Source organism: Micropterus dolomieu, linkage group LG20, assembly GCF_021292245.1.
Source record: "Micropterus dolomieu isolate WLL.071019.BEF.003 ecotype Adirondacks linkage group LG20, ASM2129224v1, whole genome shotgun sequence".
Taxonomy (NCBI): domain Eukaryota; kingdom Metazoa; phylum Chordata; class Actinopteri; order Centrarchiformes; family Centrarchidae; genus Micropterus; species Micropterus dolomieu.
In genome coordinates this window covers 34334993-34352261 of record NC_060169.1, presented here as the reverse complement: position 1 = coordinate 34352261, position 17269 = coordinate 34334993, and the positions used below count along the sequence as shown (strand labels likewise).

The window sequence follows — 17269 nt, the reverse complement described above, 5'->3', positions numbered from 1 at the left end:
ATGCCCAGTCTTTTTTTCTATGTAATTAACTAATATTTACTTTATCTTTCATTCATTACTTTTGGTGATGCAGTGGTCTGGAATCTGAAAACTGTTTGATATTATGTTATCGTTGTTATTTCACTATTATTTCAGACTCCCAGTACAGAAGAGAATTGCTGTAAATTGCAGAAGACTTCCATATAAAGTGGCAGTTTCCCCACTGCATTGGCGCAATTGATGCGAAACATATAAACATTCAGCCACCAGCACATAGTGGAAGCACCTTCCACAATTACAAAGGACGATTCTCTGTGCTGATGATGGAAGTTGTTGATGCCAAGTACCAGTTTCGGTATGTCAGTGTAGGAGCACAGGGCAGAGCATCAGATGCTGGAGTCAGACTTAAAGCAAGCTCTTGACATGGGCCTCCTTAATATCCCTGAAGCCAAACATCTGCCAGGCTCTAATTTAGAAGTCCCCTTCATGTTGCTTGGAGATGATGCATATCCTTTGCGCACTGACCTCATGAAGCCATACCCCTTTCGCCAGTTGGATCATCAGCACAGAGTGTTTAACTACAGACTTTCTCGAGGACGTAGAGTGGTGGAAAACGGGTTCGGTATACTTGCCAACAGGTGGAGAGTGTTCCGCAGAACAATTATGATCAACCCAGACAAGGTGCAGAAGATTGTCTTATCTTGTGTGTGTCTCCACAACTATTTGTGTGAAGTTCGGTCTGACTCCTACACAGCTGATACAGAAGATGCAGAACACAGACTCATAGAGGGTACCTGGAGAGAGGATGGTCTGGGAGCCAAGCTCCCACTTCAACAAGGAAGACCTTGTAACAGCTCCATGGTTGCCAAACAAATTAGAGACAAATTAAAGAGCTACTTTGTTACACCTGCAGGCCAGGTTCCCTGGCAGGAAAACTACATTTAGACTCTTAGCAATAATACAAACTGGAGGAACCTAATTGTTCTGTTTTCTTAGTGTATTGTGCTTTGTGTAACTCTACTATGATTTAAGTGTTAGACATTTTTTGCCTACATTCTAAAAAACAAAACAACACATTTCTAGGAGCTAGGTTGCTGATTTGTCAGGCTGTTTTATGAATCATTCTGAGCTCTGCAAAGATGTTATTTTCTTTTGACACAAAATGATTTTTTTTTTAAAATGTTATTTTGCTGAATGACATTACTGTAGTTTCTTGTGTTACCTAGGCAATAAATTGACACTGAACTGCCTCAACTTTGCAAACATTCATTTATATAAATGATAATAAAAAAAATCTTCCAGTGCTTTGTACCTTGAAATTGTTTTCTGAAATTGACATATATACAATTTTATCCAAACAATTTAAAATCTTGAAATAAAAACAGGCTCAAACTTAAATATATATATATACAAAAACAGTAGAAATACAAGGTTTACACTGGTACACAACATGACTGAACAGTCACAGGTTCATCAAAAAACAGAAATTCTAGTGTTTGTAGTTGTAGTGCTTTTTCTCTGCCACAACAGTGGTTAGTTTAAACCTAAATATGGACAATCAAGCTATCAGAAAACAGACTGGCTGATAATCTAAATATATATGTGCTATGCACAGTCTACTGTGCCCATTCATCACCATTGTTTTCTTGCCAAAAGTTACTCTTGATCATTATTTTGAGGCGGCTGGTACTGATTCTAAAGCACTTGTGTAGAGTAGTATGAGATGGTGGAGACATGTGGTGATGTGCTTGTCTAGGTGTGTATGCGAGAAAAGGGGACGGCTGTGAGGGGGGCATCTGTACTGTGGGGGGTGGAGGATATACAAGTGGCATCTGGTATTGGGTAGATGGCAATACATCAGGGTGATCACACTCCCGAGCCTCATATAAAGCATTCATAATATTTCTCTTAACTCTAGTCTTTATCAGAGTATTTTTGATCAACCTCAACTCCTCAGCCCCAAAGGTGCTGTCACTATCGGCAGCTGGCCTGCTTCTAAGCAGTAGACATTATCTGCAAAACCTTTAGTTTCTCCAATTCAATGGAATCAGTAGATTGGCTTTTCTTTCACTTTTGTGTAAGGTTGGGTGGTGTAGGAGAAGACAGTTCATTATCAGTCTGCAAAGTAGATGGCTGACACACAGTTGCTGACAGCTCCGCATTCATGTCCTCAGACATCTGAGATGCGTCATCATCTGGATCACTGGTGGGGTCATTCACTGCAGCTAGGGCATCTTTAATTGACTGATGAAGCTGTGAAAAGCACATAAGTTATTCAATTACCTATATAGGCCTATGTGATAAATGGATTTTAAAATAAAGCTATTTAACTATAACTATTGAAGAACAACAAAGCTACAGTAATAGCACTTACACTGCTTTCAGAGGCGCGTTGGATGACATATTTCCTCAAAAACATCAGTGACTGCAGCAGCCACTTTTGCTTGCTTGTGAGTGGCTTTTCCCCACTCCCACTGGATTTGGCTTTCAGAAGCTTGGAGTACTGGGTTCTTAAAGTTGTGGCCCTCATCTTTACTTCTTCCACTGTAATTTTTCACCAGAAAATTTAGTTAACTTCTCAGATAAAGGTTGTGGTAATGCACACACACTGCCCCTGTCTCTCTCCCCTTACGAAAATTTACCATGGTTTTACTACAATTAAACAATAAAACATGGATACTGTAGTTAAACCATGATAACCACAAATTAATCATATTTTTGCTAAAAATGAAACATTCTAATTATTTGGTTATACAAATGTTCAATACACCTATTATAAAACCATGGTTAATTTTCCACCTCTCTCTCTCTCACACACACACATATCATGTGTACTGGTACACCTATCCTTATGTATCCTTAATGGTTTTTATACTGAGCTAATTACATTTTCTATCCCCAACCTATCCAACATTCGTGCTGTTGCCACAAATCTACTAGCTGATCCTCCATCTCTGCTGTCCATTTCACCATGTGCTGCGCCATGACTGCGTTTCTTATGCTTCCGTCTTCAATCATCTCGCTTTCTGATTGGATATTGTTTCATTTCATGTGATAATCGTGCGCACGTTTGTCCTCTGGGATCCCCCCACACATTTCTCCAGGATTTCTCCAATTCGCGATCGGGGCGCCTCCGACGTTCTTCGGATCAGGTTCGGACACTCTTAACACACCTCACACCAAGGGAGAATCTGATAAGATAATCTGTAGAACCATCAAGATAATCGGGACATAGCTAGGATTGTCGGAAGGGGGGAAATCAGCCCAAAATCAGCCCGATTATCTTTTGGTGTGTACCCGGCATAAAGAACATCAGTCTAGTATAAGTTGAAAAGTGAAAATACTCCCAAACATGTTTCACATAAAATGTTGAATGCAGTATATTTCTGTGTGTGCAGGAGTATTTTTACTTTCTACCTTATACTTTAAGATAAATAAGGAGCCATACACTCAGTACCCATATACTGTATAACATAACCTGACGTTTCTGAAGAGCGCCTTGTTTGCTGCTCTGATTTAAGTCTAGTTTAAACCCAGAATAATGTGCACACATCCAAACCATCATGTGGTAGCTGCTGAAAAAAATTTTTATCTGCACAGAGTAATTATGAATCCCACTAGGTGGTTTTTATTATGACCTTGCAAATTCTGAGGTCTCAGAGCTGATTGAATGCACTTGTAGGAAATAGGTAATAGTCTATACAATGTAAACCACACAAGACCTTCTAAGAGGTCACAATAAATTACACCACCTACAGGGCTTTAAAACTATTCAGTGTGCAGATAATTCTTTGTTTTTCACAACAGAGTAACTTCTCAGTCAATGTCACATTTGTCTCTTAAAGAAATGTTAAAATTAAACGGTATATAATAATCAACCTTTCATTTTTTACTTTCTACTAACATAAGCAAAATGTATATATCTATAATACATTAATCTATAAATACCATCTTAATATTTTCATTTACAGCTGTTAACTATAATATATTGTTTAGATCACACAATTTACAATTAACAGGGAACTGATGATGAATGAAGAATGTGATTTTATTTTAAGTATAATTAGTCTGATCATTTTTTTAACAAAGTATTCCTAATACATAAGCAATAGTTTAACATATTAAACTCTTCATGGCCACCAGAGCGCCTCGTCAGCAGGTCCGACCACTTTCAGAGCGCTACTCAGAGTGGCTCACTTCCTGCCCGATGGACAAATGGATGGACAGCCTGCTCCGCCGGGGCCACAGGCTGCAGTTCGCCTCCCCCCCTCCCCCCTTGACCGGGGTTGTAGAGACCTTGCTCATCCCCGGCTCAGAGCGCCGCCCTCCAGGCGGAGCTCCTGGAGAAACAGGCCATCTCCAGTGTTCCTCCCGGGCAGGAGAATCGGGGGTCCTGGTCAGGAAGAAGACGGGCGGTATGAGGTCCATCCTGGACCTGTCACTGTTCAACAAGGCGATTATGGTGAGACCTTTTCGCATGTTAACAGTAAAACAGGTGATTGTGTGATTGTGAGTGTGTGCACCAGACCTGAAGGACGCGTACTTTAATGAGTCCGTCATTCCCGGACACAGGAAGTTTCTGCGTTTTTCATTTTAGGGCGCCCAGTACCAATACAACCGCCTGCCCTTTGGTTACTCCCTGGTCCCGCATACTTTTTCCACGTGTGTCGAGACGGCCCTGGAGCCACTGCGGCGGTCTGGCATCAGGGTCCTTTTTTACCTGGACGACCTTCTGCTGCTGGCGCCGTCCTGGGACGAAGCAGACAGTGGTGCAGACAGCCCAGCTAGTTGCACACCTGTCTTACCTGGGCTTCGTGGTGAACTGGGAGAAGAGTGCTCCTCTCCCCTCCCAGAGACTCACCTACCTTGGCCTCCGCCATGTCGTCCCACGAGTGACGGTGGCAGCTCTGTCAGTCATGAGGCGTTTAGTACGGTTAAAACCTACACTGCCGGCATTTCGTCCTGTAAGAGGGCTTCGGGGACAGGACTGTGTTCTCCCACCCCCCGGTGAAGCATTTCCTTAGGGGGGTGCGGAGGCGCAGGCCGGTGACGTGGCCTGTTGCCCCACAACGGGATTTGTCGCTGTTTACGCGTCTTAACCCATAGCCCCGTTTGGGCCTTTGGAGACGGCGGACCTGAGATTCCTTTCGGCTAAGGTCGCCTGGCTCCTGGCTTCCCCCTCTTTGTGCACTACAGGGAGTGGTCCAAGGGACTTCCCCTGTCGGCGCAGCGCCTGTCTCACTGGCTGTGCGATGCCATTTCCCAGGCTTACGTGTCTGCTGGTGAATCTCCCCCCCGGATGGCATCAGAGCACACTCCACGAGAGGAGTCTCCTCCTCAGTGGCGTTGCACGGTGGGATGACAGTGGACGACATCTGCACGGTGGCCTCCTGGTCGTCCCCATGCTTTTTCGTCCGTTTCTACTTGCGGGATGTCTCCCTTTTCCCTCTGACTCACTCAGTACTGAGTGTTTTGGTTGAGTGATTCTCCTTGTGAGTGTGCGGTGCGCCCTCTCCCACGGGACGGTGTGGGGGGGCGGCCGCTGCTTACATGGCCCTGCCTTGTGCGCAGCTATTGCGGTTGCTGTCATGACCACGCCTGCGTCTGTACGGCTGAGGGGACTCCCCACCCAGTTTCCAGACTTACGCATGGGTCGGCCCTCGGTCTCCCATGTCGTGCCATTGGTGCTCGCGTGCACGCTGACACCAATGCCGCGGTTAGCGGGGGACTGGGTGGCTCATTATTTGGCTCTGGGCAGGTGGGTTTGTGCTTGGTGGTACCGTATGGGCCAGTGAGGCGTTGACTCATCCTGCTTCGCCTCTAACCCAATAGTGATAGCCTTAGAGGGCGAAGCCTATATGAAATAGAACGGGGGTTACGTACTGTAACCCGGATTCTATGAGTATCTACTAAGTGTAATAACGTATTGATGACTATAAATGTCCTTAAATATGTACTTTAATCATCCCCAATGATGAACCTCACAAAGAATATTATAACAGTATCGTTTTTAAACAGTAACATTTTCTTCAAAGCATTATCACCCTAATGTTTAACACTAAGGTTAATCAAATACATTTTGGCTTCTCTCTTCTTGCTGACTTGTCTTTGACTCCTTAAAAGCTGTGGGTAGAACACACTAACTCCCGTTAACTTAGCATCGTTAGCAGCTTTGGGCTGCTCGTATCTGGCTAACTAGCGTAACGAGCTAAGCTAACAAGCTTAATAACGTTACCGACAGCAATACCTGCTAAATATTGTTAACACATAGATAAAATACAGGAATTTCACTCACCAACTAGAACACGGACTTCCTGGAGGTTCTCTCTCCAATAAACCGCACAGTCTGCCATTATTCATACGGTATCTGCATGTAGAAATGTTCAAATGGCTCCAACAGGCTGAGCCTCAGAGCTCCGTGTAGCTGAGTGAGGCTAACAGACGGCGGACCGAGTGCAGAAACAGAGGCGCCTGCAGACAAAGCGGCCACGCCCCTAATAATGCAGAACTTTAAGGTTTAATATCATTTAAACAGGTGAGTTATAAAAAAATTCAACCCCCTCACAGTTGTCACGAAGGGCAAAATTAGCGATATGCACTAAAACCATTTTTTTAACCAGGCTGTAAACATGTTTTATTCTGCTGTAAAGTTGGGCTTTTTAACATGGGGGTCAATGGAGACTGACTACCTTCTGCAGCCAGCCTCAAGTGGCCACTCGATGAATTACAGTTTTCAGTTACTTCCTGATTGCATTGGAAGTGAGAGGTAGTGATGGGAAAAGTCACTCTTTTGAAAGACTCGAGTCACCAAATCTCATTCATTAAAATTAACTAATCTTTTTTTGTCATTATGTTCATTTTAACTAGGCTGGTTATTGCCACGTTGCAGCCCTCTAGTGGGCGATTTAAAAAAAAAAAAGTGCAGTTCTCAAACACAGAAGGCTGCCTGGCTTGTTCTAATTGACAAAGTACAATGCAGAAAATCACCTCTTGATCTTTCTCTATCATGGTTCTATAAAGCCCCATGGAGCCACAACCAAATTCAAACCATGTAAAAACCACAGAAATATGTGACAATATTTGATTAAGCCAATACTCCGGCTAAATACGTCAACTTTCACAATCTTTCCTGAGTATACTACCAGACCAGCCATATAAGCCTATATATAATTATAATTACTATCACTATATCTCTAAAGTGCTTATTCATACAGTAGCCTAACGCCTATCCATGAGTAAAATCTATATATTAACATCAGATTTACAGGGAATATATTGAAGTAATAACACACTAGATGAATAAAACACACTCTTATTAAAATTTTACAAATTTAATAATAATCTCAAACACAGCAGGTTGTTCACCAGTCAGGAGCTGTGGAACAACAGCACGGCTCTGTCAATAAATAAAAAGTAAAAGTTATGTTGCGTTCTCTGGGGGACCGGATCAGCTGTTAGCTGTAAACAAACCACAGGGCTAACGCTATGTTACGCTAACGCTGCTATGTGGCTGTGTTTTAATGGTTTAATGTCCGGGTCCGTTTGTTTGTAGAGGAGACGACCTCTGTGGTAATTCAGCTCCCGGTAGAACTCTGTCAGGGCTGTTGGCTGTAAACACTAAAGTTACGGTGCGGCTGTGTTAAAACTATAACTTAGCACAACATAACTGCGCTGTAATAATGTTATGCTTTATTAAATATCACAAAATTATCAAAATAGATATTAGATATATGTCAGTTCAGTGACTGTTACCTGACAACAGACTTGCCTCTCATTCCCCGGTGCTGGCAGTAAGTCAGCCTGCCGAGTGAAGACAGACTCCGAGGAGGACCCGTGTGAGCGCTGAACGATTAGTTCATTCCTGCTCCACAGTAGCCGAGATGTCATGTGACAAATGAACAACTCAAACCCAGAGACCCACAGTTGAGAGTCAAGAACTAATCAATTCTGTTTCCTGTGCTGATGGAGACCTTGCAGCTGCTGTGTAACGAGTGAACGTAAGAGTCCAAGACTATTCACGCATGCGTGAAAATAAACGAATTACTCACTGAGACAACCCGTAACCTTTTTATTCCACAAAGCTCTCACTCTGTTTTTCTCTTCTCTTCTCCATCACCATCATCTTTGGTATCTTCACAGCATCTGCCATTAGTTAAAGTTGTGTTCATAGAATCTGTTGAGTTTGCATGTACTGCACCGGCGCCGCTCTCCACCACCGGCAGCATAATGTTGCTTGAAACTTGGGTGGCAAGCTAGCCAACAAAGCTAGACAGCAACAAACACAAGAGTCGACAACTTTGCACACAGGCAAATATGGCAAGACATGGCAAGCCTGCTAATAAGTTATTACTTCCTAGCCCAACAGCAAGAAAGCCAGCTCCACATCCGTCCTGCATCCTTTCAGCTCTTTTTTAAATTAAATGTACAGTAGAGTAATTCTGATGGCTGTTTTACAGGAAATATTGTTGTTTCTATTGTACACTCGTACCTGTGTTAGATTCAAGTATAGACAGTTTTCCTTTGTTTATGTAGAGTAGAAGGGCTTCTAGCTAGCTAAACCATAAAACTATCCAGAGAAACCAAATCTGCACTTCTAAACACTTTTAGAAGGAGACTGTGGCATAACTGAAGTGTAACTTACCTACACCACTGATATTAATGGATATCAGGTTAGCTTATGAAAGAATTCACTTTTACAACTACAGCGTTTATTGTACAATTTCCCCACTGTTCATATGAGTTGCAGTAAAAGAAGGTAGTGCTCAGCTGTAGAAAAAACTGCAGGCCTCCACTGTACATATGATGTGTAGGGGTTGGACCAACAGACTGTAGAAAACAGGTTGGACCACAGTGCGCGGAGTGGACATAAAATCATGTAGAGCGGCCTAGTGTAAGAGCTGTGAACAAGATAATAATTTTGTAGTAATATTATTGCTTATTTTGAGACAGTGTTGGTGTCAGAGAGAGTTTTGTTGTATTGGATTTAATTCTATTGTAAAGTGTACCTCTATGTTGTAGGTGGGGGTGCGTTATTTCATTTGATCTCTTTTTCTGATCCCAAAATAAGTCTGAGATATTTTGGCATTAGTTTTTTTATTATTATCAATAAGATAATCTACACTTATTACACAATATTATAGTCTCACTTTTACAAACATGCATCTATGATTGTTGCATGCTAAAGTGCACCAGACAGAGCTTTCTGGTGGACATGATTTATGGTTTGAACTTGAAACATGAAGCATTGTGCAAGTGTGCAATTAGGGTTAACTAAAGGTTTCTAAAATAAAATAAGGGCATTATGATACTATGGTACGAAACAGTAAAGAGTGAAGAAAAAGTAACACTAGATAATAAAGGTAGCCTATAAACTTTGAAGTTTAAACTTGCAAGGCTACAGTGGGCTAGCCACACCAAGCTGATGCCCATGGGCATCAATTGACCCTTGGCTAAGCCACGCCCCGTATACAAAGCTGACCAATCGCAGCACAGTATAGGACTCGCTCAAACTGAGGTCCGAAACTTTCATGGATGCGCTCCATTGACTCTAATGCAAAAGGAGTCGTTTGTTAGCTTTTTTTCGCTATATTGTCAAACGCTGTTCCTGGGGCACTTGTAATAATTACAGTCGCTACCCAGAGAGGTTGATTGGAGAAGTACGATTTATTCTCTTTCTAAAACCTAAAATAAATCCATAATATTTTCAGCTGTGGGTTGTTCCTAATGTAATGTTAGTTAGCTAACGCTAGCTAACTTCCTACTGAGTGAAACGTAATAAAGCCCTAACGTTACTCATCTGCATTTTAATGATTGTAATAATGAATAGGGGCCTACCCAGTGTTATGACCCTGGGGTCATATTTTGTTGTTTATCTCTCCTGGCCCTGTCAGCTGTTATCCTCCATTAGAGTGTGTGTGTGAGTGTATGCAGGTACTGGAGAACAGGTGGACACACTGGATTGGTCTGGTTGAGCTGATTGGAGCCTCCTGATTGGGCATCTGGATGACAGCAGCCATCTTAAGCCCTACGGACAGGAACTCTGCCCCTCTCTATGCCATTCCCAACCTGCCTGAGGACTGTGTGCTATGTCTGTGTTTATTGTACATAGTGAACGGTTGTGACTATATTCAACTTAGATTGTAAGTAGTAACGTAGGCCTTCTGATTGTCTTATGACAACCTGGTTTTGTTGGCTTTGCCATTTTTGTTTCTAGGAAGCAATTTCCTTTTGTTGTAGCTATATTGTGTCAGCTACTAGCAGTGAGTAGGAGTGAGAAGCCCTTTCTTTTGTTTGCACCGTTTTCTCCTGTTTTTGGACTTAGAAGCCTAGTTTTAGAGCTTTGTCTTTTCTTTACCTTTTGGGTTTAGGAAAGATTTAGGTTTTTTCTTAGTGTTTTGGTTGTTGTTTTGGGCACTGCTCATCTCCGAGGTATAATAAAAACTGCTAAATTGTATTTGTTGTGTACTGGCCTTGTTTGGGAATGGGAAGAGTGGGAGGCCACACATTTATGTTACCTTCAGGACACCCCTAGACCTTGGGACGTAACACCAGCTTTACAGGAACGGTGTTGACCGTTCATATCGTTGTCTTTTGTCTCAATCGTCGATGGTTCACTTTTACTCTGTGATTGGTAGGCTTTAGCTTCTATCTTAAATTTTTTTCACGTCCGTTTGAGTCAATTTCTAAGCCTGAATACAACCTTCAAATGTATAATGCAACTGCAAAACTGTTTGCTTCTTTCTGAGATCAATTTTTCCAACAAATGTGACAATATTTCTCCGGGGAGTGCAGTAATAGACAGTGGCAGCGCCGACAGTTTGTCGGACTTAGCAACAGTAACTAAGGGGGCGGGGTTTAGCGAAAGGTCAATTGCATATTCCTTTTAAATAACACATTTTTACATGCCAAAGATAAATCATGCTTAATAGCAGTAAAGTAGGCCTATGTTTTCCTGAGAAAATCTCTGTTAAATATCTGGAGTTTACATTTTACTAATCATAGTCCCTTATATCATTGTTTATTCTTGTTTGAACAAAATTACAGACTGACTTTATTTGATAAAAGTCCTCATCACTTCTGAGAACAAAGGTAAGCTAACCTACATAGCTGATCAAAGCTAACTCAGTAACACTCAGAATCATTGAAAAGTGTGTTAATAATTTAAAGCATACATACCTGGTACAGTATTTATCCTTTTTAGTTTGGCTTTGCAATGGTGATATTAGTGACTTTATTTATATAATTTCACTCCTGAATTTCACCCCTGAAAATAAGTAGTTCGAACATGCGACGCGGTATTTTTAGAGCAGCACCTGAAAGCAGCACCAGGCATCCTGTCAATCATCGGTCCGCGTCACCTGACCCGAAGTCCAAGTCACGTGATTGATATTCCATCCTCGCCATTTTGCAATGTGGGAGAGAGGGAGGCCACTTTTTATGACTAACGGATAAAACATAGCAGTTTTATGTGTTGAGGACAAAGAGCCCCGAGCCTTTCCGTGTCAGTGAGTATATGTTTATTAAAATACAGCCACGCATTTCCTCGTCACTCATTTACCGAAAAGATCATTAAAATGCCCTTGTAACGTTACATGCATGTGTGTAACTGCTAGCACTGTGTGAGACTCGTGTGTGTGTGTGTGTGTGTGTGTGTCTGAGTCTGAATAGCTGGCAGCTAACTGTGAAGCTAACTGTGTGTGTCCTGCTGCTTTTTACTCCAGTTTCTTCTTCACGTTAAAGTGTATTTAGAGTCGTAGCAGCGCCAGCATGTCAGCTAAGTTAACATTAGCCCGTAGATTCGGCAAGTGGTTATCCGATGTTTGAGTATGAGTTGGGAGGCTGTGTTCAACTTCATTCTAAAGGTAGTGAATATTTTTAGATCTTGACGTAGCAAGTGCTCATCTGAGACTAGTTAATGCACACGATGGTGTCTACAGAGAAGCTAATCTGAGCACAGTCACATTAAACTTCAGGAAACTATCAAATGCACTACAGAAAGCCTAGACTTTGTCTTTGAAAGTGACAGTTATTTGACCATGAGTTGTTTATTTGGCAGATTTACATTTATTGAGTAAGACAGTGATTGTCCATGATTGTTGAATTATTCTTGGATTCAGTGTTAATAACATTTTTTGAGTGTCGGTGTAGCTTCACTCCACAGATTTCAGAGTTGAGCTGGATAACAGCAAGTAATTGTTGAACGTGGCAACTCTTCTCCAAATGTTTATCCTCCTGTTTTGATAGTCATACAGAAGTGGGAGAAAGAGGAAGGTGAATTGTGGTCTGAAAGTGATAAAGAGGGAAGTGTTGGATTTGCAGAGATGAAAGGAATAAAACCACATGAGTTGTGACCATTTCCCCCCAGCTTGGTTTGTAAACGCATGCACATGGTGCACATTTTTGCCTCTCTATTGACCAGCAGTGGCAGGGCTTTTTCTGAATGAGGTAAGCATTCACACTTATCATTTGGACTGCTTCCATTTTAGTCTAAATAGCCAGTCTCTTCACTAGAACCTCTGTAAATACTGGGGCACAAAGTGTCAGTCTGGTCAGTTATTTCTTTCTGGCTGAAGAAAAAACATTCAACTGATTTCTTGAGGGAGACGACATGTCTTTAAGGAAATGTGACTGATAGAACCAGTGGTCGCTGTTACGCACTTCACTTGAAGTATTCAATTGCTTTTGCTCAGTTTCACTGTGCAAAACTCTCAATGTGAAGAACCACATGGACTTGTTACATTTTAACACAACACACTGTGCCTACATACATAGTGCAAAACAGTAAATCACATACTCAATCCCCCGGAATACAAACATACACTCACTGGCTGCTTTATGAGGTACACCTTGCCAGTACCGGGTTGGACTCCCTTTTGCCTTGAGAACTGCCTTAATTCTTTGTGGCATACTTTCAACAGGGTGTGTTTCAACATTCTATTGACATCATAGCATCACGCAGTTGCTGCAGATTTGTTGGCTGCACATCCATGACTCGAATCTCCCATTCCACCACATCCCAAAGGTGCTCTATGGGATTAAGATCTGGTGACTGTGGAGGCCACTGGAGTCCAGTGAACTCATTGTCATGTTTAAGAAACCAGTTTGAGATGGTTTGAGGTTTGGTACATGGTGCATTATCCTGCTGCAAGTGGCCATCAGAAGATGGTACACTGTGGCCAGAAAGGGATGGTCATGGTCAGCAACAATACTCAGGTAGGCTGTTGTGTTTAAACGATGCTCAGTTGGTACTAAGGGGCCCAAAGTGTGCCGCGAAAATATCCCCCACACCATTACACCACCACCAGCCTGCACTGTTGATACAAGGCAGGATGGATCCATGCTTTCATGTTGTTTACGCCAAATTCTGACCCTACCATCTGAATGTCGCAGCTGAAATCAAGACTCATCAGACCGGGAAACGTTTTTCCAATCTTCTATTTATATCCAATTTTGGTGAGCCTGTGAGAATTGTAGCCTCACTTTCCTGTTCTTAGCTGAGGGGAGGGGCACCCGGTGTGGTCTTCTGCTGCTGTAGCCCATCTGCTTCAAGGTTCGACGTGTTGTGCGTTCAGAGATGGTATTCTGCATACCTTGGTTGTAAAAAGTGGTTATTTGAGTTATTGTTGCCTTTCTGTCATCTCAAACCAGTCTGCCCATTCTCCTCTGACATCAACAAAGCATTTTCGTCCACACAACTGCCGCTGACTGGACATTCTCTGTAAACACTAGACATGGTCCCAGCAGAACAGCAGTTTCTGAAATACTCCACCAGCAACCATGCCACGTTCAATGTCACTTAAATCCCCTTTTCTTCCCCATTCTGATGCTCGGATTGAATTTCAGCAAGTTGTCTTGACCACATCTACATGCCTAAATGCATTGAGTTGCTGCCATGTGATTGGCTGTTTAGCTATTTGTGTTAACAAGCAATTGAACAGGTGTAGCTAATAAAGTGGCCGATGAGTATCAACCCAAGTTTCAATGCTTATTTCTAAGCACTGAGTTCTCTGAACAAGCAAGTTGTGTTTGCAACCTCTTCTCCTCCATTTTAACATCATTACCTTGGTGGTCAGTACGGCATCATAAACAGTGTAAAACAGAACAAAAACTCAATCATGTCAAGTATGAATGAATGATGTACTGCAGTGTTCTCTAGACCACATTATTTATATCACAATAATGAAGCATATTCAAAAAATAACATGTAGATTTCAAAAGTAACTTTTACTCTTTGCAAATTATAACCTTGTACTGTAAATCACCACAAAAAATGTATTTACCACATCCATAATTTCATTTTCTGGAATGTGAAGACTGCTTTTGTCAGATTTATATCTTTTGTACATTATGTTATATTATTATACAGTATTTTTAAAGGAAAAAAAAAGAATATACTAGAAAATGTAGACAGATAATCTATACTGAGAGTGGTTCCCTAGATTTTACTCTTAAATAGTAGTGGGTGTTGTGCCTCTGAGAAAAAAATCATTAGTAAGCTCATGGCTGAGCAGGTAGACTGTCAGTGGTAATGCCACTCTTGTTATCCTACATTGAAAAAAATTCTAATCGTTTGATTGTGTGTGAGTTTAAGTGTCCAACGCTGTTTTACACGCACCCTGACATTCTGCGGGGGCATTTACATATTGTATTACAACAATATCTGTATCCAGATTATTGGTAACCAGCCAGTTTACACACTAATTTCTTTTTTCCCCTGCTGTCTGCCAGGTCATGGAGGAGATCAGCAATGTAGCTGTACTCATCACACATTCCTCCACAGCCTCCTCTTCCTCCTCCACTCCATCAGCACTGGGCTCCCTCTCTCAAACCCAAACCCAGCAAGCGATAGTGGAGGACACCTCCCAGAGTTTTCAGCAGAAACAAGCTGCTGACTCTCTCATCCAGGTCATTGAGAAGCTCAGCAAAATTGTGGAGAAGCAGCCCCAGCGCCGCAGCACCTTGGTGGGACAGAAAAGAGCACTCCAACAGGCCTCTTTTGCTGGGGGAGGAGGAGGTGAGGAGGGGACGGGGGCCAGCAGAGGAGGCCCTCTCTATAAGAAAATTAAGAGGAACAGTAAGGGGCAGGAAAGCGCAGAGGAAGTGAGATTAGGTGGCAGCACGGCTGATGGCGCTCTTTCCTCACCTGTGTCAGGTGACAGTAACAACAACATCACCTCTGTGGTAATGGAGGTACCCGGCAACCCCAACAGCGGCCAACACAAGCGGACAGTGACGTGCTATCAGTGCAGCCTGTGCCCATATGTCTCCCAAACGCTGCCTCTGCTGAAAGAGCACCTGAAGCAACACAATGAGCAAAACACTGACCTCATCCTCATGTGCTCCAAGTGTCGCTTTACCTCCAGAGACCAGGGGCAGCTGGAGGCACATGTCAGGCTGCACTTCGACAACGGTGGAAACCTGAAGAAGAATTCCACTCTGTCGGATGCTTGTAGTGAAGTCATGGAAGAGGTTGTAAGACAGCAGGATGGGGACTGGACTGGGAGCAGCGGCAGTAGAGGAACAGAGGTGATCAAGAGCTCAGTGGACGGTTCCAAGGAGCTACCACAGAAGACAAAATGGTATAGCTATGAAGAGTATGGATTGTACCGCTGCCTGATCTGCAGCTATGTGTGCAGCCAGCAGCGAATGCTCAAGACCCATGCCTGGAAGCACGCAGGCCTGGTCGACTGCTCTTACCCCATCTTCGAGGAAGAAGATGGGGCTTCCGCAAGGAGAGAGGCACAGGCTGCAGCTAACACTGCCGCAACCAGAGAGGAAGTAGTTGTTCTGTCTCCAGTTCTTCAAGATAAAAGTCTGCAAAAGCTGCCCACTGCCTTCAAGCTGCAGCTGTATGCTGCTCCATTGGCTGTTGAGAACAAACAGGATGTGAATCATCCGGTTTCTCATCTCAATCTAAGTCCAAAAGCAGCAGAGGAAGAGCAGGAAAGTGTGTACCCTATCAAAGACCTGACCTCCGAGGAGCCCATGGTGGAGGTGCAGGTGACGACGGAGGCGGAGTCTGAGGTGGAGATTGATAGTCACCATGACAGCACCTCTGTCACAGACAGCTTACTGTCATCAGCTCAGAAGATTATCAACAGCAGTCCCAACAGTGCCGGCCATATCAACGTGATCGTAGAACGCCTGCCTTCAGCTGAGGATTCAGTCATGGCGACTAATCCACTTCTTCTCAGCACAGACGTGGACAGGGACAAGATCCTGCTGGATGCAGAGGAGGAAGAGCGTGACCATGTGGGTACTACAAAGGAGGAGTTGGTCCCTGGCTGCAGTGCGGGAAGCACAACTGACAGCCAGCTAGTAGGAGCTGATATCCAATCATCTGTCGCTATAAGTAGCGACCCTCCACGGGATGAAAACATTCCCCCATCTGGTCGCAAGAGGACACATTCTGAGTCTCTCCGTCTGCACTCTCTGGCTGCTGAGGCCCTGGTAGCTATGCCTATGAGGACCCCCGAGCTCTCCACCTCCAAAGTAACACTGAAGACCAGTACAGCCCAGGCACAGAGCCCAAACACGGGCGAGAAACTCGTAGAGGTGGCTACAGCTGGACAGAAGGCTTCTGATGTAGCGACAACAGCAGCTCTGTTGGATTTGGAGCTTCATAGCAAGGACAGAGAGGAAGATTTGGGGTCCCTGGGCCTTGGGGAGGAAGACGAGGAGGGCCCTTCCACTAAAGCCGGCATCAGCCTGTCACTGCTCACCGTCATTGAAAGACTCAGAGAGCGCTCGGACCAGAATGCGTCAGATGAGGATATCTTGAAGGAGCTTCAGGACAACGCGCAGTTCCAAAACGGAGCCGTGGCCGGTGTGGTCGCAGGAAACGGCGCTGGGAGTTACATGTGTAGCATCCCAGGAATGGACGGGTTGGTCGCCTCTCCTGATGGCGGTCTGGTGGACTACATCCCCGGCACTGAAAGGCCATACCGGTGCCGCCTTTGTCGCTACAGCAGCGGCAATAAGGGCTACATTAAGCAGCATCTACGGGTGCACAGGCAGAGGCAGCCGTATCAGTGTCCCATCTGTGAACACATTGCCTCAGACAGTAAGGACCTGGAGTGCCATATGATCCACCACTGCAAGACCAGGATGTACCAATGTAAGCTGTGCCCAAATGCCTTCCACTACAAGGTGAGGAGATGTCAGTGCGCACATGAAACATTTTAATCCTGGTATTTTCAGGGGTGGAAGTTGTTGTTGTTTCTTTTTTTTTTTTTTTTTTTTTTTTTTTTTTTTTTTTTTTTTACTTTAAAAAAAAAAAGGGGAAAAAAAG

General features: G+C 43.5%; 2 protein-coding genes and 1 long non-coding RNA gene across 12 annotated transcripts in view; 1 reads left to right on the top strand and 2 right to left on the bottom strand.

The window, feature by feature from the left end:
* The window catches only part of mtss1lb (MTSS I-BAR domain containing 2b), a 771894-nt gene that overhangs the window by 130945 nt on the left and 623680 nt on the right, over positions 1 to 17269 (bottom strand). The window lies entirely within an intron of this gene.
* On the bottom strand, positions 1232 to 11287 carry LOC123958657. Its single transcript, XR_006822136.1, has 3 exons — positions 11155 to 11287; positions 2354 to 2523; positions 1232 to 2232 (listed from the first exon to the last, which is right to left on the bottom strand). It is a non-coding gene; the product is annotated as an uncharacterized LOC123958657 (long non-coding RNA).
* Positions 10942 to 17269, top strand: part of znf507 (zinc finger protein 507) — a 27572-nt gene continuing 21244 nt past the window's right edge. For 3 of the 5 annotated variants that reach the window (XM_046032148.1, XM_046032152.1, XM_046032153.1), the window contains exons 1-2: positions 11784 to 11840; positions 14707 to 17127. In XM_046032148.1, coding sequence (XP_045888104.1) covers positions 11805 to 11840; positions 14707 to 17127 — 2457 coding nt within the window. In that variant the 5' untranslated portion in view covers positions 11784 to 11804. Of the gene's footprint in view, positions 11068 to 11336; positions 11484 to 11783; positions 11841 to 14706; positions 17128 to 17269 lie in introns of those variants that run through there. The other 2 variants (XM_046032150.1, XM_046032149.1) reach the window with 2 other exon arrangements.